A 24,176-nucleotide genomic window follows, 5' to 3' on the forward strand; every position below is an offset into this window, starting at 1 on the left:
AGGGGCTTCTGAACAATGCCAGGGATACAAGTGTCACGGATACTCTACCACTGAATGGTAATCACGGCAACAGCTACAGCATCGCCAGCGGCGAGTACCTCAGCAACTGCGTGCAAATCCTTGACCGCGGGTACAACCACACTGAGAACGCCCTCGAGAAAAAGATCCTGAAGGAACTCACCTCCAACTACATCCCTTCCTACCTGAACAACCATGAGCGCTCCAGCGAGCAGAGCCGCAACTTGATGAACAAACTCGTCAACAGCGTGGGCGGCGGGAGCGAGGACGACGCCATCGTGCTGGACGACGCCACCTCCTTCACCCATGAGGAAAGCCTGGGCCTGGAGCTCATCCACGAGGAGTCAGACGCCCCGCTGCTGCCCCCCCGGGTGTATTCGGCAGACAACCAGCAGCCCCACCTCTACAGCCGGCGGCGCATCCCGCAAGACAACAGTGAGAGCTTTTTCCCCTTGCTGACCAACGAGCACACGGACGACCTCCAGTCACCCAACAGGGATTCTCTCTACACCAGTATGCCTGCGCTGGCTGGCATGCCAATGACAGAAAGCGTCACTGCCAGCACCCAGACCGATCCCCCGCCGGCCAAAAGCGGTGGCAGCGATGCTGACGATGTTTACTACAAAAGCATGCCCAACCTCGGCTCCAGGAACCACGTCCATCAGCTACACACTTACTACCAGCTAGGTCGAGGCAGCAGCGATGGTTTTATAGTCCCACCAAACAAAGAGGGAACCCCCCCGGACGGCAATGCAAAAGGACCTGCTCACTTGGTCACTAGTCTATAGAAGATTCAGCAAAAAATTAAGCAAAGAGACAACAAAAAGCCCCTCCGTAACGCTCGGTTTACTGTTCTGAGTTAATCCAAACAGTGGTAATATTGTGTGTACTCCTAAATCTTCATGCTGTTCAAAAGGAAACTCTCAGACTTTTTTTACTGGAATTTTTAGGCCAGCCCGGAGAAGACAATAACTGCTGCCCCCCTCTTCTCCCCCCATCCTCCTTCCCTCCAGACAGACTTCATTATGTTAATGAAAGAGATAGATAACGGCACACTTCGTGGCCTTCTCAAGTTATGCCATGTTTGTTTAAACAGTCCTTGATGCTTTGTTGCTCTTAATACCAAGGACCTGATTTAAGAGGGGAAAAAAAAAAAAAAAAAGGCAAAGAAAAAAAAAAATAAACAAAAGGCCAAAAACGTGCATTTGAAACTAGTAGGCGATGATGCATCTAGGTGGGAGCGCTGCACAAAAACAAGCTAGCAAAACTGTTTCTTACCAATCCAGATCACGTCATGGGTTTTGGTCACTCACAACTTGGTTTCACTGCAGCACCCTTTGCTGTGGGAGCAAACAAAACAAAAACAAATTTAATGAGACGGAAGGGAATCCTAGAATTCTGTGCTAAATGCATATTTTACATTTTGCTGTATTAACGGATGATAAAAACTAATGGCAGAAAAAGAGAAGCAAACAATTTCTATGTAATGTACAGATACTAGCATTGCACATATAGTCTGCTTTCTGTTCCTCCAGAACTTGCGTCCCTGTTAATGTAGTGGAAAAAAAGAAAAAAAAACTTTTTTCTGTTGTGCTGGTCTTGTAAGTTTGTCTACCAGTAGGAGCAAGGTTTTTCATAACTCCTCTTTTTTTCTTTTTTCTTTCTTTCTTTTTTTTTTTTTCTTTTTATTTTCTTTAGCCTTTTCCAATGCCCCTCACCTCCATCCCCTCCCATCCCAGTAAAAAAATCTCACTGGGAAGAAACAGAAAAGAACATCACTTTCTAAGGACCATATAGAAATCACCATTTCTTTTCAGCCAAGACAGTCTTTTTATTTCCTCGATGTATTAACTTTTTCAGCCGGCATATTGCCGGCACACCTTTTGGCAGACTCTAGAGCAGGGTGAGCTTCCCCGTTGACAGTGCACAACTGATCATGATGATAATCCTGCAAAGCATCTTTGGCGAGCAGCCCCGTAGCCAGGCCGTAGGGTCTCATCCAGAGGCAATTTCTATTTTATTTTTTTTATCGTCGTGGCAGGGCTTCTACAGGAGACAGCCATTTCCCTGGAGGAGCGAAAGGCCTTCATGGCTCCATCTGGTCCCCAGTTTAGGCACTTGTACTGCAGTGGTTAAGATGAAAATCGATTGATGCGTAGTGAGCTAAAAAGTACTTTGCGGTGATTTAAAAAAAAAAAAAAAAAAAAAAGAAAAATCTTCTGTTCATTATTTTTCCTAACAGGAAATTTATTTATTTGACAGGATTTTTAAGTAACATAGGCTTTCTGGAGGTAAATTAGCAGCACGGAGTATGAATTCTTTTTTTCTTTTTTAATTTATGATCCATTTTGTACGGTCTCAACAGTTGAATGACCTCATTACTAATATTTGTTGTAAAAGTGAAGCTTGTTTGCCAACCAATAAACAACTGATCACAATTTAGAAGATACTGTATGTATGTACTGTACGATTAATCTCTTTTTTTGTTGTTGTTGTTTTTCCTCTCTCTATTGTTGTCTTCAGTCTCCACTCCTTTATGGCATGGGTGAGCAATGCCAAAGAAAGGAGGCCTAACCCGAGCAATTTAAGCACGAAGGTTGTGCAGCTATGGCTGACTAGAAATATCAGGCTAGCAGTACTTGTTTAGGGGTGAGAACAACACGAGTCAACATTTGTTGCAGGTGATTCTAGGTCTGTTTTGTGCCTACTGTATAAACTAGCCCACAACATGCGGATGATTTGAGTATAGTATTTCATGTGTCGTACCTTTTAATCATTGTAATGATTTTTTATTTTTTTTTAATTTGTTTTTTTTAGATTTTGGTTCTTCTGAGATTAAAACTGCTGGTAGCATGTCAAAGAGTAAAACAAGTCCCCGTTAGGCCTCCTCGGTCGTTGTTTGCTGTCTCTTTATTTTCTTGCTCCGGGCATATGCAAGGTGCCAGCACCATCCTGGGCCACATCGCCCTTCCCGTCCCAATGGCTCGCTGGCGTTCTGCAGCTCTCCTCCGGCCTCCCCTTTACAGTCCCTTAGGAGCAATTAGGATTCATCATCAGGATATAGAAAGCCACAAAGTAGAACAGAAAAGTTGACAGTGAAAATAACCTCCTCTGGACAAACTCAGTACCAATTTCTCGGTATGTGATTTTCCACAAAGCCCTCCCATGCTTTGGGCTTTGGGTTCTGGTGCTGCCTCCATCCAAGCTGTCTCCATCCAGCTCCCGTCAAGCTGGATAAAAGACAAAAGATTTGGAGCAGGCCAGTGACGCTTGTGTTAGACAACATATTCCCAGTGTCGGAGGATAAATGCAGCAGTGGAGCAGCTCCGCCTCCATCCTGGGGTTGTCCTCGTGTGGGCAATGCTACTTGGTGCTGCTCAGCAGGGGCTTGTCAATGGGGAGAACCAGGGGGTGGTGGTATTTGGTGGCATTTGGAGTCTGGTTTGAGTCACCTGAGTCGTTCCTGCAGCCAGGCACTCAGGCCAAAACATCTAGGGAAGGAAACTTCATTTCTGACCCAGCACCAATTGCAGCTGTGCCTCTTGCCAGGTTTAGGTTTCAGCAAGGGAGATTGGGAATCACCTGGCTTTGTAGCAAAGCAGCCACTGGCCAGCCAGGTCATGCTCTTGCCTCCCTGTTTCAGTTTATTTTCCATGCCAGCAATGATGGAGCTGGGCAGAGCATGCAGGGTAGACCTATGCATGCAGACAAATCAAGCATTTAAGACCCACGTGGTCATAGCAATCCATGTAGCAGCCCAATGGAGGCAGCTGAGGCTTGGAATACTTGAAGTACCTCTTATTTTGGAGAAAGTAAAACTTGTCTTTTACTGTATTAGACAAAAAGCTTTCCAGCGATATGGAAGGATTGAACTAATGTGGAGGGTGATATACACCTTAGCAAATATTGTCATGATAAAATGGGAGGTAGGTAATTAACATGGTATTTACCAGCATGTTTGAAACTATGCAAGAGCAAACCAGTGGTGGATTTGCTATGGGATGATTGCATTCTGCTGAAAATCTTTGACTTTCTTTACTCTCAACAGTCATTCTTCCCCAGCCTTTCTGTGTATTTCGGATTTATCAGTGGGCAAGCTGTTTTTCCCCTCTTCTCCATCCCTGCTCACTCGAGGTTCTGTCTGCCAGCCCACCATGCCTATTAGCACTTTGATTGCAAAAGAACGGTGTTTATTTTCAAGCTGATTATTTCCATCCCCAGGCTGCTCTGGCACCACAGGATTTGCTGTCGGTGCTTACAGCTTTGGAAACAGCTGAATCACAAAACAGAGGGGAAATAGATATTAATAATTATATTAAGCCAAAAATTATTTAAGACTGTAATGGAGGGAGCAGGATGGGGATTATTTTTGTCTTTTTTTTCCCCTTGAAAATAGGCTTTTGTTGTGTCAGAGAGTTGATTATGGGCATGGTGAAGGTTTCTGCTTGTTGATAAGTAGCTCAGTAGATACAATTCTTAGCCACGTGGCAATGTACTGGTGTCTTCTGTGCAGACTGCAGCATGTGAAACTCAAGTCAATATTAAGTCCTCAGTCCCTAAAATGCTCCTGGGGTATGAGGGAGAGCTACAAAACTTCTAAGGCATTTCTTAATACTGAGCCAAGGCAAAGATAAGAGAAAATAGCTTGATGAAGAGGTAGTAGTGATTATGGTGTTAAATCCATACCTATGCTCGGGGCACATAACTTTGCAAGCTGGGTGGAAGGGGATAATCAGCCCTATACTAGAAGGATCTTCTTTTTTAGCACTTTGTTTAACAAAACAAAAAACAAACAAACAAAACCCCGTTTGCCTTATAAGGAGAAGATTAAAGCTTCATCATTCAAGTGCAATAAGCATCCCACTTTCAATGAAAACCAAACTGAATATAGGCAGACAGTGCTTGATAGAATGAAAACATCACCCTGATACATAGAAATCCCTTTCTGAAACATGGGACCACCTTTGGGAGGCACAGGTTGCCAGGCATGTTTGGGGTGAGAATTGTCAATGTCAATTCCTTGCTTGAGCATCCTTTTGGAAAGCTTTGCTTGCAGGTGGGAAGAGGGGGACAGGGAACTACAAGGCACCGTGCCTTGCATTTTACTTGAAATCATCTCAGGATGCTTTGCAAGTTGTGAATCCCTCTTTTTTCTCCTGACTTCTAATTTGCATGGGACTGGGTTATTTTTCCTGTGTAATCCCATTGCAGGCTGCCCTGTAACAAGCTGACTCACCAGTTTATTGTTCAGTCCCTGTGTTTTCCACTGCTTAAGGACACTGACTCCAATGGGCAATGCCTGCCCATTTTTTGCAAGAGCCATAAGAGACTAAAGATGTCTGCAAAACGTGTGAAGAAGAGACACAAGGGGAATGACAGGCCAAGAAAGACTGTTTAGGCTGGAGGGTTGCTACGGATGGGGTGTAGTCATCACAGCTTTGGAGGCACTCTGTAGGCAATATTACTTATCATGGTGCTGTTCCTTTCCACCTGTTGACTGCATTTAATTTCCTGAAATCTGTGATGGTTAATCTTTTCCCTTCCTCCCTGCCCCCAGGTAATGAGCAGTGAGATGCTTCAGAGGGCCAAGGGAAATAGTGGCGGTGGTGGGAGGTGCTTAGCTCCGGGGAGTCCTTGCGTGTCTCTGTGTGTGTCCCTATTGCCTGAATCCCCCTTCCCTCTTCTCTGGCCAGCTGGCCTCTCTCCTACATACCCCCATATGCTCTGGATCTCACTAGTTTGTAAAGAATATAATACCCTGCAGACTTGCCTGGATAACAGGGATAAAAAGATAGCTCATCTTGTTAAAAAACTATCTTGAAAGCCTAAGAGCACCGGCCTGGTCATCTCTCACACCCTGATCTCCTTACACTTAGAAAGAAAAGTACTTTAGTTTTAGCTACCTGCTGCATTCAGCTAGACTCTATGCAAATTTTGTTTAATGAATATTTTAGGGTTTAAATAGTCTGTGCTCATGAACATTACATAAATGTCATGTTGTCGCAGGCTCTCTGGTAACCGTGGAGAACATCCTGCAGCGTAAAGCTGAAACGAGATAAAATTGGTGATGAATGCTCCCAGGGAAGGCGGTGGTGGTTGCGTTAGCGGTGGCCATCCTCAGCAGGGACATTAGCAGTGCGGCCAGGAGAAAACACCCAAAGGGGTACCCTCCGGAGGGCAGCAGCACCCCCTGCTCTGCACCAAGAGTCATTTTGTTCAGCGCAGGCAGCTGGTATAGAGCCAGTTTTGCTCTCCCAAGGGCTTTGGCAAGCCCTGGGATTGCATGGATCATATACCAGATCATGCATCACCCCGGTTCAGAAGGGATGGTCTGTTTAATGCTGAAATATTGAGACTAGCCAGAATAGCTTGGAAATCTTCCTTTTTCACATCAGAATAGCTTTCTACAGGTGCTTCCTGTTTGTTGTATTTGGTACGCCAGAAATATGGTGATAGTCTTCTCCAGCAAAATGGCAACAACAAAAAAAATCATCCTACCTATTTGCTGTCTTTTTATTTCTTCATCCTTCACATATTTTCTTTTCTTATATTTCTACTCTTTAAATATGCTGTACACATGTAAAAACCCAAGTTAAAACCTCAATAAATAAAAATAAACCACGTTGGTATACAGAGCAGTTATTATGGGCTGGAAGCAAATGCTTGATATTTTGACAGCATTGCTTAAAACCCCAAACATCAACTTAAAAGACACAAACATAGCCACTGCACAACCTCCTCAGCTATTGTGCATGGGAATACTTGTACAGATCACCTGATATCTCCAACTGCCACTTATAATTGACTGCATCTTATGTTACAGCTCTGGAAAGGTTATTTCCAGCAGCAGGATGCTCGATGGGTAAATTATAGCTGTAATAAAGCTGTTTTCAGCCTGTCTTCTCCCACTTCTTTCTGAGGTATCTCAGGCAGAGTTTAATTTGGGTCCCCACGGCAGGAAAGCTCAATGCAGGCACGAGCCCTGCAGCCTTTGTGTCCCACTGGCAGCAAAGGCTTCACCATTCAACAGGCAAGAGCCTACGGTAACATCCACTAAGAAGTGTTTTGGGGGGATGACTGTTGAAAAACCAAGTGGTCAACGAACTGAGCGGAGGATTTCTGGGTATGCCACTCGGGAAGCAGCACCACCTGGCTTCAGGCACCCCTTAGCACTTGATTGCACAAAAGCTGGAAGTGGGGTGGGAAAATGGACTTCAAGCAGGGGGACGTAAACAAAAGCTCCTAATTTCTGACAAGGCTTCATCCTGTGGCTGAAATGTACCAAAAGCAGTTTGAGTGCTTTTGGTGAGCAGGTGGAGAGAAACGCGGGGTCTTAGAGTGCAACGTGCAACGGGAGGCCAACTTGAGACAGGCTGAAGCCTTGCTGCGGCTGTTGGGTGCCTGCTCTGGCCGGCCCCTGGTTTCCTCACCATTTAAAAAAATAAGAAAAGGAAAGGAAAAAAAGGAAAGAAGGCTTTATGGTTTGCCACCAAGGACCTCAGCAGCTTTTTTTTTTTTGTGAGCATCCCTCCCTGATAAACAGATGAGTTGCGTATGGTGCAAGCACCTCCGCTCTGCCTTTTGGTCACATTCGCCTCACCCTCCTTGCTTGTATTGCTACCATTCATACATAGAGACAAAAGATGTCATTGCTTAAGCTGCTGTTGATACCAGCCAGAAAAAGTGCTTCATATTAAATAGGTGGAATTTTGTATTTGTTTTTTTCTGAGATGCACTGTGCACCCAGTCATTTTTAGCTGCTAGCAGTTTGCGTTGCAATGCAAAGCAGCCCTCTGAGCTAGCAGCAGCAGAAACGGAAGGAGAAAATTCATCCCACTGCTTGAAAGGAAAAGAGATGAGCAACAAGGAAAGGATGAAAGTCTCTGCTCTTCAGAAAAAGCCCAAAAGAACAGCCAAAATAGCCAAGCTGGGAGATGCCCAAAAAGTTGCCAGCTCTGTCTGCCACACTTCCCCTATGGTATTTTCTACACTGCCATGCAACACAGATATGCTGGCCCTTGGGTGGGTGGGAGATGAGGTGAAACGATTTACACTTAGAAAATGGCCCCAGGACATCTCTTAATTCTTCTTGAATGTGTCTAGCCTATTTTAACCTCTCCCTGAAATATCATTTATTAAAAAGCCTGCCTGTGTTTACCCCAAATTGTATGTGGCTGCCTCTTCCCTTATCTGCACGTGTGAAAGAAGGCATTTTCCTCCCCAGGCCTGCGCTGATTGCAGAGGCAGCTGTAATGCAGAGCACTCGGGATGTGAAGTACCCTTCAGATAATGTCTGATAGCAAAACAAATCTGTTTACTCTGCAGTCATTTATACTGACTATTTATTATTAAGGGGGGGGGGGGGGGGGGGGGGCACGACGTCACAAAAAATGGCAGTTTGATCAAAGAAGCCCTGTTGGGCTTGTACAAGCTGGTGGTTGCAGCTTGGCTCTGAGCTCTCCTTGCTTGAGCTGGGCTAAACCCAGAGGACCGAAGGGGCACCTTGGCGTTGCCCTTCATCCAGAGAACAGTGGGCAGCAGTGTCTCATACTGCTGGTCCTTACACCATTTAAAAATAACTCGCTCATGTGGGGCCAAAGCCAGGCAAATTTGTACCACAGGCCTCAACAAAAAGGTTGGTGGGAGGAGGAGATTCCTGATGGGATGCTGGACCATAAATATCTTTACCTCTCTGAGCAAGCCTTCCCTTTCGAGGCAAGCCTGGGCATCTTGTGCTTTGTTTGAGAGTGAAAATGGTCTATAAAATAGCTGATGGCTGCTGCAGGGTCTTGCTTTGGGGCTTTACCTGCTCTCCTCTTGTTTTCCACAGAAAGCGGAAGGACGCCCAAGCAGGAGCCAGTCTTCAGGCGAGTTACCATGGAAGACAGTGTCATCTAGCGCCCAGGTGCCCGACGAGCCTGTCTCGGCGAGCCCATGCCGGTGTGCTGCCACAGCTCCTCTGTGCCTCGGTTTACCCATCCCTCACTTGGGATCATGCAACAGGAGAGGCCAGAGAAACTAGCCTCAGTCAAAACCCTGGTTAGACCCTCGTGTCCCCAAGGAGAAGACAGCCCGTCTGTGATTCCCGGTGCCCCTCACACGGCAGCGCCCTGGGAAGCACCCTCGCCGCTTGGTCGCTTGCTTTTTTTTTAAGATGAGCAGAATGGGAGAAAAATGTCTTTTGTAATAAGAAATGAGTTTTATCTGCTCCAAACATTGGCTTTGCAACTTAAAAACACTTAAAGATGGCTGAGCATGCTCAACTCTCCGTCCTGAGCCCCTCTCCGTGCTCGCAAGCTGGGCTGTATGAAGGAGAGCCTGCTGGATCCAGGTCCCTGTTGTAAATACAGACCTGTCTGTGCAGAGAGGTAATGAGGGAAGGAAAAGAGGGACACAGAAATAATCCTTACACCAGAAACTGAACTTGCCAGCAGAGTACTGTCGAGCGAAGCTGTTGCTTGTAAATAGGGACCGGCATAGGAGTCCAGCAGTGGCTCCACTTGGCAAAAGCTTCTGCAGGGAAAGCTGCTCAGATTTTATTGTCTTGTGTAAATAGAGATATTTTTGGGAAAAAAAAATGAGCCTTAGTATCTTGAAGATAGCGTTTCTCAATCAGCTCAGCTGGGGATGGATATATAGGAAATCACAGCTCCTGCCCAGTGGAGGCTGGCGTGGGGTCTCGTAGCCAAGCTGTGCTGCCGCAGCAGGCGCAAGAGGCACCTGAAAGATGACAGATGTGTCCAGCAGAGGACTTGGCAGACGTTTCTCCTTCATTCCTGTAAACAGGGTGGACTTGCTGGGCCCATGGTCTCCACTGGTGTAAATACTCAGCTACAGCCCTCAGAGGACTTGGGCTGCTTGATGCAGGTTGGGGGGTGGGGAGGGAGGGGGTGGGGAGGGGGGGTGATGGGCAGAAATTACCAGAGGGATGCAAACCTCATTGGTGTGGTTCCCCCAAGGCTTTTAGCATTCATTTAAAAAAAAAAAAAAAAAAAAAAAAGAAAAAAAAAAAGAAAGAAAATAAAAGAAACCCTGAAGACTTGTTAATGATGTAATGGTGTTGGGCCAACTGTTCACCTGGGTAAGTGGAGGCATGCGTAGACATCTGTGTTCATCTCAGCTGGTGCCTGTATGTGCGGTTCTCCTCAGCGTGTGTGCAAATGCGTGTGCAAGACCATGCCCTGTGCAGGTGGCTGCCAGCCAGTGCAAGTCCCCATGTCTGCATAGCTGTGTCCATGAGAGAAGAAGAGAGGATATGGATGTGTATGTTGTACCCATCTTTATATGCCTAAACACATTTAAGAAGTCATAGGTAGTGCTGCTGGGTCCAGCTTTATTAACATGAGCGCAGAGTAGTGTCTGCATCTCTATGGGGAACAAAGCACGGCAGGCTGGGGAGGGGGTGTTAGATGAGCAAAAGCTGATAAATCTCTGCTCTGTGTTGAGTTGTCATCCACTGTCCCCCACCGTGACACAACAACAGCCACCTGCAAACACCCCCAGCAGAACAGGGCTGCTCTCAGGCAGGGGTGTTTGCAGGATGCAGGCTGCTGCAGCAGGGTACCTGATGGAGGCAGGAGAGGAGCTTTAGAGTTTCCCCTTCATTCTTCACAACTTAAAGCTTACTTATGCCTTATTTACTCTTGAGTCCAACCATATGGCTTCATGCAGCAGAGGGAAATTAGAAAAAAAAAAAAAATTGGAATTAGGAATTGAAATGAGAAAAAAACACTTACCAGAAAAAAAAAGATAATTTTGAAAATTACCCAGGATAACTTTCTCTAGACATAAAAGCCTCTCTTCAGCCCAGCATTTTGCAAGGAAGCAGGGCCAAGGTGGAAGTGTCACCTCCACATTAAAAAGCCAGACAGTATAAACCAACTATTTCACACCCTTAGCATAATACTGGGGGCAAAGCCCCTTACCTTTGCAAGGAAAGGCCAGTGGGTGATCAACAGAAATTGGAAGCTGCCTCAAAGCACTGAAGGGTTTGGGCATCCAGAGTGGTAATTTGCTTGCACTGGTTCAAGGCGAGCTGCAGGGATGGTCCTTTCCTCTTGGGTACTTGAATACCTCCTGTCATCCAGCTCTGTTGGGGCTGCTGTTACCATTAACAACTAACAACTGCCAGTGCCGAGTGATTTATTTATCAAACTGATGTGCAGGAGACACCATGCTTTTGTCTGCTACATGTGGACACCTCCTCCTTTGCCCACTTCTCCAGCCTTGTGTGCTGCCCCAGGCAAGGTGGCCATCATCTTGGGGAGATTCAGGTTTCCCACCCAGTGAAGGCTGTCAGCCTTTTCTTTGCAGGGAGAAAAAATAATGAAAAATACGAACAATCCACCCCATCTTTGTGCCTGAAGTGTTCTGAAAATCAAACAGCAAAATAAATACCTCCAAAAAGTTTGAAAGCTCATGATCTGGGTTGAATTGGGTGGTTGTTGTTTTTTTTTTAATTACAGCCCTCACTATTAGTTTCTTTCCCTAGACAATCCCATCACCCTGCACCTTAAAGCCTTGCCATTGTGTCTAGAAGAGTTATTCTTGGAGGCATTTGTGACAAACTTCAATGTCTTTTTCTCTCTCTGACCAACCCCAAAGACACCGACACCTGTAACTAATGGCGATGGTTGTAAAGATGAGCCGGACTGACCCCAAGTCCTAATAAAAATGATGAATCCCTTCCCCCGCCTCCAGATCGATGGCACACAGGTGATGTGTGGAGATGAGCTGACAAGGAGGGGGAGGAGGCAGTTACTCACTGAAGAGCAGGTTCGGGAGGTGCTGTTACCAAACCCACCCGGCTGCTGGGTTCTCCAGGTCGGAGTTCTGATTTAGTCTGGCCCCGTGTCAATAGTGACTGGCGTTTCACCTGCTTTCTATATCTTAACTGGACTTCCTTACTCCTCAGGCATGGAATGAATCTTAATACATTGTAATTACTGTACTCCTGGTGATGAACTGGTATGAAAAGCTATCATGGAAAGCATTATTAAAATGTACATTATGAAAAAGAACTTGGCATTGTCTGAAATTAATAACGCGCCAGATATTTCTCAACCACGCCTGCTCGTTACAGGCCTGACCTTGAGTTTTCTATTAAAATGACTTATTCAAATTATTTGTATAGCTGTATTCGGCATCAAGTTATGTGTTGTAGGTTTGCATCCCAGTTAGATGTACCGCATGAGGGCTTATTAATCTGTTAACGTCTTTCAGGCATTGATTTTAGCGACATTTATATAACGCCAGTATGACTAAAATGAACTGATTGATTCATGCCTATGGATTAGTTCGCCTCAGACTTTGAGGATAGGTATCTTTATCATGTGCTGTAACGCCAGAATTCATCACTGTATTATTTATGAGAGACTGAACTGGCTGAATCTCAGGAACTGAAGAGGTCTGCGCTGGTTTATTTATGTATAAATGTTTACTCAATCAGCCACCAATTTTGTTTAGCAGAATTTGTTAGCAAACGGAAATTGTAAGCGATAACGTAGTTTCTATTTTAAAATTTATAGGCTTTCATCTATAGCAAAATTCAAGATTTCCAAACTGTCTTTGTCTACTGGCAATCAACAAGCTTTCTGGTATATGCTTTCTGGTAATTGCAATTAGCTGCTGCAATATTTCACATAAAAAATATTACAACCCTAAGGCAGGAGACCTGAGTGGTAGTGTGTCAAAGTCAACATAAATATCCCAATACTTGGAAATATTGCTGCAAGTTTAATGAAGCAACAAGGAACCACCGGCTGGCTCAAAGGCAAGAGTCCCATGGCTTGGGATGTGGCAGGTGTCACCACCTGCCTGCCGTGGCTTTGTGCTGGATTGAGGGGCAGGACGATGCCACCGGCCGATACCTAGGGACCAGGCAATGCCGATCTGCAAGGCCTGGCCCATGGACATGCCAGTCTGGTGAGTTCTGCTGCCTTCTCTTACGAGACAATCCCAATTCCAGATAACATGAGGTGAAGCCGTATCTTGATTGTGTGGGCCGTATTCCCTGCAACAGCTTGAGGAAAACCTGGCCCAAAGGGACGAGGAAAGGATCTGCTCACCATGTGTTGCAGCTGGAAAAGTAGACGGGCTCCAATGTGGGTTTAACACTCCAAGGAGGCTTGATCTCGGGCTCCCAATCGATGGCACAGGTTTTCTTTGGACCACACAGCTTCTCCCAGATACCAAGGAATAAAGAGACTAAAAGGATTTATTAAATGAAAGAGGAGACTTTCCTGTTAGGAGCCATTTAGAAATATTTTTAGTGCAGAGGCACATAAGAAGTGACATGTTAGAGGCACATAAAATAACAAGTAGTGTCCAGAGAGGGTGAATTGAGTGCTGCAGTTCACCGTAGGTAATGCAGCAAGTGGCACTATGCGGGGCAATGAAGAGGTGAAGTCTTAAATGTAAAGGCAATGCTTCATTACCCAGCACAGGATTAACCCTCAGACCCCCTGACCCAATACACCAATAAGATGATGTACAATGAGCTTCAGTAAAATATTGGACTGTTTTACAGTTTAAAGAAAGAAAAAAAAAAGGTTTTTTTTTAAAAGAAAAAGCCTGGCATCTACAGCCTCTTGTTGCAGGGTCAGAAATAATTGCTAGCTCCCTGAGGAACTGAAGAAACACCCCGGTGGGTCTTCAGCCATACTTCACACCATTGTGATTTATTATTTCTTTTCTAGGTAAAAAATTGCAATAGTGTTAGGAATGCCTGGGAAATCACTTACCAGCTGCCAGTGCTAAAACGGGAGTAAACCCTGCATGTCAGCACCCGGTGCTATGGCTCAAAGAGCGTGGCCTTACGAGAGGGGAAAGCTGGGGGGTACATGTGCCATTGAACTGATCGCTGCAGAGTTGTTGAGAGTTAGCTCACAGCATGTGGGTAACATCGCCGATACTTTATTTCTGTTGCCAGTGCATGGCCTGTAAGAGCAAATCCCATGTCTCTCCCATGAGCAAACCAAGGGCCACCACCATTCTGCCTTGAATCCACTTCGCACTCCAGCTGGATAATATTTAAAACCAAGCACATCCCCCATATTAAAAATTCACACACTCAGAGTAAGGAGATTTATGGGTTTGGGGTTTTTTGGTTTTTTTTTTTTTTTTAAATATATGAAACTTCTTTTTAGGTAGGGATGTGGGGCCAAATGGTGCTGGCTTGATCAGCAACGTGGAAATGTAGTGGGGGCAGCTGAGCCTTAGTGACCTCATTCTACCTACAACTAGCTCTCACTCTTTCTTGGGGTACAGAACTACGTTATCAGTCGCTTTTATTGGGCAGCCTGTGATTGTGACCTAATGCAAGGGGTCCTGAATTGGGTTTTGTGGGTTTGATATTGTTTTTTACACAAAGTTAATAAAAAACATCAGTACAAGCTAAAAAGTCACCGATGCTTTATGAGATATTTATATAAGAGGCAGGTCCTATATGCACCAATTTTGTGGCTTTCAGGCTTTAGAACAGTTTGTCTAAAACCCACCATCCTCAAGTATGCTGTGGGCTGATTCTGACCTGAAGCCATAGTGATGTACCAAACCACAGTCCTGGAGCTGAGAGGCTTTACCTCCTAGGAAGAGGGCTATGAAGTTGGGTTAGACATGTCTTTGGGATGCCTACAACCGGGCTCCCACCATTTCCTCTCTTCTAGTTTCTCTCTCTTCACTGTGACTTCCATGATCTGCAGGTTTGTTCATTATTCATTTAAGGCAATTAGAAGATACACCTGGAAAGGGCTAAAAAAAAAAAAAAAAGTAACAACAACATTGAATACGTTGTATGAAGGCTAGGGACTGCTTTAATCAGCTCTGTGCCCACCTGGATGTTAACTCTGGTCCCTAATTGGAGAAGTAACAGCATGTCTGGCTGTTGTTTAGAGGCCCCTTAGCAAGCCCAGGGGGAAACTGAGGAAGGTTTCCCCTCGCTGAAGCTGATAGTGTCTGCAGCAAATTTAGAACTCCTGAGTGAACTGGAGACTAACCTTTAGGAAGATGTTTTAAGGCTGACTGCAGTTTCTGAGGAATGAAGAACCTGCTGGACCCCTTGGTAAGGCGCCTCACGTGCTGTTTTTGCTGGTGTGCAAGTACTGCAGTTTGCCTAGTGTCTCAGCAATTAGATTTTATTTCCTGTCTTATGCCCTGTTTATCCATGCTAATATCTCTCCTAGATCTTTTTGGATAACACCTGCTGTGTAGGAAGGTATAAAATCGTAGGAAAGGCTGAAAATTTGTCACCATAATGTCATCAAAATGGTCTCAACTAAAAGGTGTTGCTGCAGGAGTCTGACTTTTTTTCTCAAGCTTCTCTCCATGCATATGAGCTTTTAGTTAGTCATGTTTCAAAATAAAGTGAAGGCATGTCTTTTTTTTTTTTTTTTTTTTTTTTTTTAAGCTGTAAAGCTAAAAATGAAGCTGTTGTGTGCATACTTCCTTCTGCTTGGATGCTCTTGCTGGCATCTGCTGCTGTGGGAAGCTGAAGTCACTGATGGCGAGGCTAATTTCAGTCTCTCCATGTGTGTGTTGAGGGGGTACAGATCAATGTGCAAGGTGGCGTGTGGGTTAAGGGTAGCTGACCCTCACACGGACTCACTCTACTTAGAGCTTTGCTGTCCGGGGGATGCAGCAGCTGCACAAAAGGGTCTTAGAAAACCTAGTTTTCCTTGCAAGGTCCTTTAGTCTTACATATGTGTTACTGTATGGATTTGCTGGGATTAAAAGCTCCAGTGTGCACTCTTGCTAAGCACCACCCAAAAGGACCAGTGGCTGCCCGCTGCATTGTACCTACACGGAATATTAAGCAGCTTCCTAAATGCACTGAGGCTGTTGTGGCTGAACAGCTTCACCATGTGCTGGCTGCACAGATATCCAGCAAAGAAATCAAAGGCATGATGTCACCAGTATTTCTTATCTAAAATTAAATATCTGTCTTAGGTCCCCAGACACGCAGAGACTTTGTATTAGAAACATATACTGAGAGTTCAAACTCTGAGTCATCTCATATATATTTCACTCAAGCGAAGGGAATAGCAGAGAGAATAGACCTGCAAAAGAGCAATTCTCTATTCTAGCATGACGAGGGAGGCAAAACTGTTCAGGGAAAATACTAATGGGTTCACAAGGAAAAAATCTTGCCAATGAAATTGTGGCTGTAATATTCTGTACCTTTGCAGTAAAGCTGTGATTTGCTGTGGAAAGTGCAGCAGAAAATAAATGGGTCAACTCATGCGCATTAACAGTGGAGACAGAGCAAGTGGCATTTAAAACAAGCCTGCTTGGAGGGAAAGCAAAATAAGGATTTATTCTGAAGTTGTAAAATGTTTGTTGTCACAATTGGCTTTTCAAGAGCAAGTTGCCACGCCATGCAGTGCTGTCTGCTAGGTAGTAGGTTAAACCAAGCTCTGGACATGCAGGAGCTGAGGGCTGCCTTTCTGCTGCATCACTGAACATGCAAGCTGGCTGATGCCCTTTTCCGGTGGGTACCAGAAGTGTTTTGGTGTGGTTGTCAGGACTAAAATAGGAGACATGATGCTGGAAATTGTTTGTTCCCATTTATGCTGGGGTAAATTGTGCCAGGCTCTGTGTCACTCGACTTGCACGTCAGTGGCTGCGCTTGGGCACAGTGAATGTCTCTGGATCAGAAGTGCAGTTCCTCTAGGGAGAGGATATTTGGATGGTCAAAGAGGCCTTTTAAGAGCCCTTTCCCTTTTGTCTCCTTAGTATCCCCTTACTGACCCCGATTTAGCCCCCAGCTCGATTGGTGGCTCATCTTCCCTCCCTGATCTGGTGCCTGTGCTGCTCATTTGCTTCCCACTTAGGCAAGTTTGTGTGTTATGGGCACATCCTAGCTCCTAAAGAGTTTTCTCCAAGGAAGCTAGATACTACTTGCTCAGCAAAAGTGTTTTCTCCTTCCTATGTGCATTGCAGGCTGTTTAGGTGCAGGGAGGATCTGTGCACCCAGTTCTTCTGGGATCTGGTGATGCTGCCCATACAAGAAGGCACGGGGCAGGAGGCAGCACAGGGGCATTTCTGGAGCCACAGGGGATAAAATCCCTGCCTTAGGCTGTTTTCCAGCTCTTACTGGATTATAGCCCAGGCCTGAGGCCCAACAGATGCACTGCCAGGTATGAAGTATTGGCCTAAGATTTGTGCTGGCTCCGTAATAGGAACCAATTCCCCTTCCTCAGGTGCAGTCGTTGTCTTACTTAAAAATCATTATATTTCACATTGTGAATTCTAATTACATTATTGCACGTTGTGTAAACATTCAAATAAAGGCAGTGGGTGCAATAACAGTGCTAGTAATTTTGTCCCAAATCTGGGCTCTTCACCCACTATGCAAGAGCCCAGACACACACAGGGTCAAGATGCTGTTCATTGCACATCTGCACAGAGATGGGTGCTGGGTGGTAAATCCACAAAGCTGGCACTCCTCTTCGCACATTGTAAAACTTTTTATACGCTTTGAACAATTTTTGACAGTTACGTTCAGTCACACTTAATTCTCATCGGTTTTCACAAGCTTAGTCTCTGTTTAAAGGTACCGTGTATTGTTGTTTGTTTTTTTTCCCCACCACACATGTTTTGTGGGGAGGGGGCTTAGTTAGAAGAGGTCTCTCTTTGCTCTAGGGTGGATCTTTTAGTATGCTAATTAGGATAGTTCACACACAGTTCAAGTAATTTTCTATTTAGTCTCATTAACCATTTGGTTCTGCTCCAGTTCATCTTGTTGTGCCCCAGCTTGACATATTTATGGTGTCTCTTCCTTCTCCCAAGACCATGCTTTGTTAACTGTTTGTAAAGATTAACTAGCATCCTCTGTTTTTCTAATTCTTTCTTTCTCACTATAGATATTTACATATGGTTGTTTTTTTTAGGTAAATAATTCTTGTAACAGTAATACACCATTCCACCAAAATTACTATTTCTGTCAATTTTACTTTCATTTGTTCCATGATTTACCCTGAAGAGCAAGGCTTACAGCTAACTTGCTTTGGCAGGTGGATGAAGTGGTGAGACCTTACAAAGGTCACAGCACCCTGCAGCTCCTCTTGCAGTTGGGAACATGTGAAGGAGGTCTACCATGCCCCCACTCTGATACACAGTAGTGAGACGTGTCTCTCCTGAAGGTTACCGGTGCTGCCTTGAGATGTGTTCAAAACCAGCTGGACTTAAGTGCCCTTGAAAGTGGCCCTTATCTCCACTGATTGGAGATCCTTGGGCACCTGTGCTCTTAGAGATCTGAAACCAGATCAGCCTCCAGCATTGGGCTACGCAGGAGGACAGGTGGTCCTTAGGCTTACTTCACAGATATATATTTGTACATGACAGTGAATTTGATTGCACTGAGGTGGTCCTCACCAGCACTACAGCCTAGGCAATGGGACCTGGACTCAGCTGAGGACATAAGGTAACTTCCCAATTAGACCAATGATGAGAAAATTAGCAGGAAAAGCAGCAGAAGTGACATCCGAAGTGTTGAGCTAAGAAGTACTTGGCTCTTAAAGAGTATTTTCAGTTCTCTGCTTCCCTACCATTTACTTATTGTAAAGCTTGTCTGATGAATACAAGCTGCTGGTACTGACCTGCTGGTTTCTTGCCCTCTGCTCTCCTTGCAAGTTGTCACACAAATGCAATGTGAGTTCTTTGTAGTAGTGGAAGAGATGAAGAGGAGCTCCTTAAATACCTCAACATCTCTGAGGGAGTAGGTGCAGAGTTACCAGTCATTGGAATGCTGTTTGCAATGTGCCCTGAATCTATCAGCTGAAGAAATCACACTGGGAGCTGAGGAGAGACAGTTGCAGGGGTTGTGACCATCTTCTGAAGATCCCTTCTTTTCAAGTGCGTCAAGTGAGCCCAGGGCTTGGCCAATGGAGAAAAAGAAATGAAAAGGGAAGGTGTCAAACCATGAACTGAGAAAAAAGTATTACTTTGTTTTTCCTTTCCTAGATGCTTTAAACACTGGAAGATGCTTTCCTGCTGTCCACATCACAAGCTCTTCAGAAAGACGGGGTGTGAGCCTGCAGTGTTTCAGTATGTCTTTACTTCTAAATGGAACGGGATGTTGAAAGTTAGGCCCCGAACAACAACTGAACAGGAGAAAACTTGGCGCTGCTTACACCTCCTGAAACACTCGTCTGCTGAGCTGAAGGTTCGTTCTGTAGGGTCCTGGTGCTGGAAGCCAAGTATAGCTGTTTCATCACTACTCCTAACATGCCAAGTCAACTGCATGTGAGGTTGGTCCCTGGCATGAGGTGGGCACACTTTTGGCTTTATCACAGTGTAGATCTTATTTTACACTAGGTAGTAAAGTGTGTTCCAGGAACCCACCTCCATAGGATCATCTCTCTCCTAGTCCAGCATACAAAGCATCACATGCACTATGCCAAGTCCCAGCCGCTATGCTGCCCCTCCTCCAGGCACATCCATCCACATTTACCACTGAAGCATCTTGTAAAACAACAGTGATTCATCTGGTCTGCTCACAGCCTGCCTGGAAGTGGCCCGTGTATTAGCTTTTGCTTGTTCAAAGAAAATCTGCTTGGAGAGGCGTATGTCTTTGGATCAAAATGTGTAATTCCTATTATAGTGTTCAGACTGTAGAGGACCTCCTTCTCTTTAATACCACAACTTTTGTCTACAAATGGGTATGGAAGATATTCCTTGTGGTATCCAGTGGGCTATGAAATACATTCTGGCTATAGACATTACGTTTCTAGGCTTTCCGATGTGCCATGGGCTCCTCTGGAGCTAGCTTTGGGGGAGCAGAGGCAGATGGAGAGAAGGTGCTGAGATGAAGGAAATGATGAGGGACTATCAACAGAAAGTTTCTCTACTGTAGGAAACCCACCAGTTATCAGACTGCATCAGGAAAAATAGATGTGGGCAGGTAAGCTTTAATTCTTCCAGCCACTGAATGTTTTTTTAATCACTATGAGTTTGTAATAAGTTAATTAAAAATCTTGGTTAACTATTCAGTAGCCCTCCACTGGGAACATGTGCTTGAACTTAACTGTGTCCTCTTGGCCTCCTGAATTCCTGTTCTGCATACGCGTTTCACATTAAGGATGCCACCACTCCTTTTTCTGTCTCCTGCTAGTCTCAGAAAACGCAGACCTCTATCTCTGATAGCTATCTGGCAATGCTTCCTTCAGGGGGTGTTTGTCCTCTGGTTTCATTTTTTCCCTCCTTCTCTTGGACAAAAGTCTGGAGAAAAGAGATGTGCCAAAACTATACATGTGAAATGAAAGGGAAATTGGAAGGCAATGAGGAGGGAGGTGACAGATGAAGAATAGGAGGAAAATGTAATAAGCAATCCTATCTTCCTTTCTTGTGGGGTAAGAAGGTCAGCAGAATCCTCAGCACACAGCTGAATGATAGTTATAGCTGTCAAGTTTGTATTGAACCTATTGCCTGACTTTTCCCTGCAGTAAATTGCTGTGGAAGTCAACAATATTTCTGCTTTTATTGCAGAATCATGGCTATCGGATACAGAACAGACGAAAGGGTCGCCTTGATAAAGTCCTCTCCCCTGAAGTGATGTATGAGCAATGTTGGCTTTCCAGGTCCTGTTGTGGCAGGTATCGTGGGAAGGAGTCTGGTATCAGTCTCCTCCAGCCTGAAACAGAAGTGTGAATGTTGCTTGTGGACAAACAGGGGCTTCCCAAGGCTGTTTAACTTCATACATCATCTGGACTGGGACACTGCAGCCAACAGTGGTTGGTCTGAGCTGCAGATGTGCAGAGCATGGAGGCTGCTAAACTCCTGGGGTCTGGGAAGAGTCAGGAGACCTGAGGTCACCGCCTTGGCGTATGGCTGGTGTGCAATGGTAATACCTTACAATCAGGTGTCTTTTTTTTTTTTTTATCACCTGTTGATTAATCTTGCTTCACACTAATAGGTAATAATGCATCATTAGTGTAGATAAACTACCTTGCTAATGAACTAGTCTGAAGAGTTTGTACACATAATAACCTTGCCATATACCTTGTGTCCTCTCCCTCCTTCACTACTGTGCCCTTTAGTGATCATGAGCTTTTTCATATTAGTTTCTAGCCTTTTTTCTTTTTTCTTTTTTTTTTTTTTTTTGGTGTGGATAGTTCCAGTTAGTCTCCCATCCTGCTGGTGCAATTCAGCCCTCACAGAAAGTTTGGTATCCTGCCAGTCCCAAATTTCAGCAGCGTCCTTCACTTATGTTCCGATGCTGAGGAGTGATGATGCATCAAAACTTTGCAAAATGCCATAGCTGCTAAGAAATGCTGAGATGTGGCATGAGTGGCAATCCTCCTCCATTGATACATGTTGTACTGTTTGAAGGAAAAAAAGAAAAATCTAGCCCCCCTGCTAGAAACATGAGCCTACTGAGGAATTAATGAAATCACGCCGTTCGGAGATTCACAGATGCCGTTCTGTTGGGAGTGTGCCTAGGCTTGCCATAAAATCCCTTTGGATAAGACTCAGTAAACATCTGGTACCTTTTTTTAAAAATAAAACCTATAATTGTTTTAGACCTTGTTGTCTGACCATGCTGGTAATGCGCCTGTGAGGTCTAATTAGTTTACAAGTGACAAAAGAGGCTACTGTAGTGAAGGGGAGGCCAGGTGCCAGTATCGTTAGATAGGTTGGGCAAGAGCCATGAGAGCTGGCAGGTGATGGATGCAGGAAAGGTGTATTATCCCCAGCTTTGTTACAGAGGCAGGGACGTGAGGAAACAAGGCAAATTGATAAACTGAAGCTCAAAGTTTTGCTATTCATCTTATGTAAAATTGGATCTGCAGTCTTCTGTGAGTATGATGGTTGGGTTCTTTAATACCTGTTCAGTGCAAAAAACACCCTGACCTTCAGCCTCTATTGAGTACCTCTCAATGCCTGTTAAAATAAGATGGAGAGGACTTGTGCCTGAGTTTAGCATGTGTAAGGTTTGTAGAAACTCATGGCATTGATGTAGCTGTGCTCTTGTTTGCCATCAGTGATAAAATCCCCGCTGACAGTCAGCAAAAGAACCCTGAACTGGGTCAAGGCAGAGGGGAGTCCTGTCTGGTTTTATAACTGAGTCTACAGGACAGGATCATTAGCTGCGGACAGCAAAAGCCAACTGCCTGCTTTGCTTGGGTCGTCTTCTTGAATTGTTGCTTATTCCTAAATTAGTAAATGTCTTAACCATATATTTTTGTAGCTATAATATATTAAAGACGTTGCTGCATCCTTTCAGGCAAAGAGGACATCTGGGCACCTCAGAAGCTCTGGGTTCAGGCACCATATGACATCTCTCCTGAGTGTGCCAGTCCCAGTGTTTGATTTTTTTTCAGTACTGGATCTGTGGCCTGGCTGAGCTCTGCTTGGCCCTTAGCTTGGTTATGACACTGGAGGTAGGTAGTGTTTGTGCATGGAACATCTGGCTCATCACTGCTAGGCTGCCCAGACCACACTGCAGAAGCGGATTTGATTTGTGTTGCAGTGACCCGGAATCACAATTACCAACGGGAAGGACCGTGTGCATAGAGTTGCAAAAAAAGTTGCTTAAAGGGGATCATCAGAAGTGAAGATGAGATCACCACAGTATCTGCAATAAAATTCAAAGTAAATAGCTACATTTATTTCCCCATATAGTCAACAGTTCCCTCTCACCTCCCCATTGCTCCAGAGGGAGTACGTGCTGTGGACAGTAAGGAAAATCCCAGCAGGGACAGGGAAACAGCACCTCCCTCTCCTCCTGTAAACCAGGAATAACCCCATTGAAATCAAACAGAGTTCTCCAGGATAAAACTTTGTAAATGAAAGGAGGAAATGTTTTGCTTTCATTTTCTTCTGTCCAAGGCACCATGAAATGAACAGTTTTGAATTTAAAATGCTTCTAACCTTAAAACTGTGTCCAATATTTAAAAAAAAGAAATATATATATAGACTCTTAAGTACATGTTTTGACAGCCAGTTAAGTGGCCTGATATGGTTTTGGTCTGATAAATAATGGCAAAAGAAACAATTGAATCCCCACACCCAGAAACTCCACATGTTGCTCCAGCTCTCAGTTTAGGTTATCACCTCTGAACAAAAGGAACACATTTAGTCAAGTGCTCTCTGCCTAAGACACCACTCTGAAATTACAGGGCAGCCAGAGGAGATGAAAAGCAGGAGGTAGATGGAAGCAGGTAAAACACATTAAAATCCTTTTAAAGAAATCCTTGTTCTTTGAGAACAATAGTGTCTTTCCACGATACCAACTGCCTTTAATGCTTTGGTCCCTTTATTCTTTTGGAAGCAGGAAAAATCCAAAATCCAAACAAGGCAACAACTCTACACTCTTTATCTTTGTTTTCTTACAGCACAGCGCAATTTAAGGGCAGAACACTTAAATTCTGATTTTAAGATCACAGGAAACAAGGTGCCATCATCTTTACATTCCTGTCATGATCTGCATTCTCAAATGAAAAGCTGGGATAATGGTTAGTATTTAAAAACAGGGAAGATGACAAAGGCAAAGTAGGAAATGCACTGTAAATGCAGAAAAAAAACATTATCCTGGCACCACCTGTGTGTTTGTACATGTATATATGTACATAAAAAAATAAAAACCTACTGAGTTATTGAATACAAATGAGACTGGCAAGAAGTGTTTTTCTCCAAGCTGTTACATATCCCACAATCCTGTCACAAAAATGTCTTTCCTCCCACTTCTGATTTTCTATTGTTTCTTTTCAACCAAAACAAAGTGAAAGGAGATGAAAAGATTAAAGAGGAAATGGTAAGTTATTTTCAAAGGTAATCTCTGTCAGGTTTGATTTTTAATCATGTGCTGGCATGGTGACGAAAGTTACCAGTGCGTGTCTAGAATGATACCTGGTGATTTGATTTACTTTTTTCTTTAATTAAATATAATATGAACATTTGTAACACAAGAATGCCTCTTCCTTAATTTCAGGAGGTCACAGACTGAAAAGAAAAAACAAAAGGAAGGAAGAATAAAAAGTCTATTTTGGATGTCCTAGCTGGTACAAAGTGTCCAGCCTCTTTGAGCATCTCTGCATGCCTCAGAAAGAGGACAAGCAAGCAGAAATGATGCCATAGTATTCCTACAGGCATGAGATGAGCAACCCCAAAACTGGGTGAGCTACTCAGTCTAGTTGTGCTTGTGAGTGTGTATGGGATAC

The 24,176-nt window shown here is 44.4% G+C and overlaps 1 protein-coding gene across 9 annotated transcripts in view; it reads left to right on the forward strand.

The window, feature by feature from the left end:
- Positions 1-24,176, forward strand: part of ADGRL3 (adhesion G protein-coupled receptor L3) — a 359,731-nt gene that overhangs the window by 331,564 nt on the left and 3,991 nt on the right. For 7 of the 9 annotated variants that reach the window (XM_080378662.1, XM_080378666.1, XM_080378664.1 and 4 more), the window contains one exon: positions 1-24,176. This exon is cut by the window's right edge and continues 3,991 nt beyond it. In XM_080378662.1, coding sequence (XP_080234788.1) covers positions 1-806 — 806 coding nt within the window. In that variant the 3' untranslated portion in view covers positions 807-24,176. The other 2 variants (XM_080378667.1, XM_080378668.1) reach the window with 1 other exon arrangement.

The sequence above is a fragment of the Falco punctatus genome, assembly GCF_963210335.1.
Source record: "Falco punctatus genome assembly, chromosome: 1".
In the NCBI taxonomy this organism is placed as follows: domain Eukaryota; kingdom Metazoa; phylum Chordata; class Aves; order Falconiformes; family Falconidae; genus Falco; species Falco punctatus.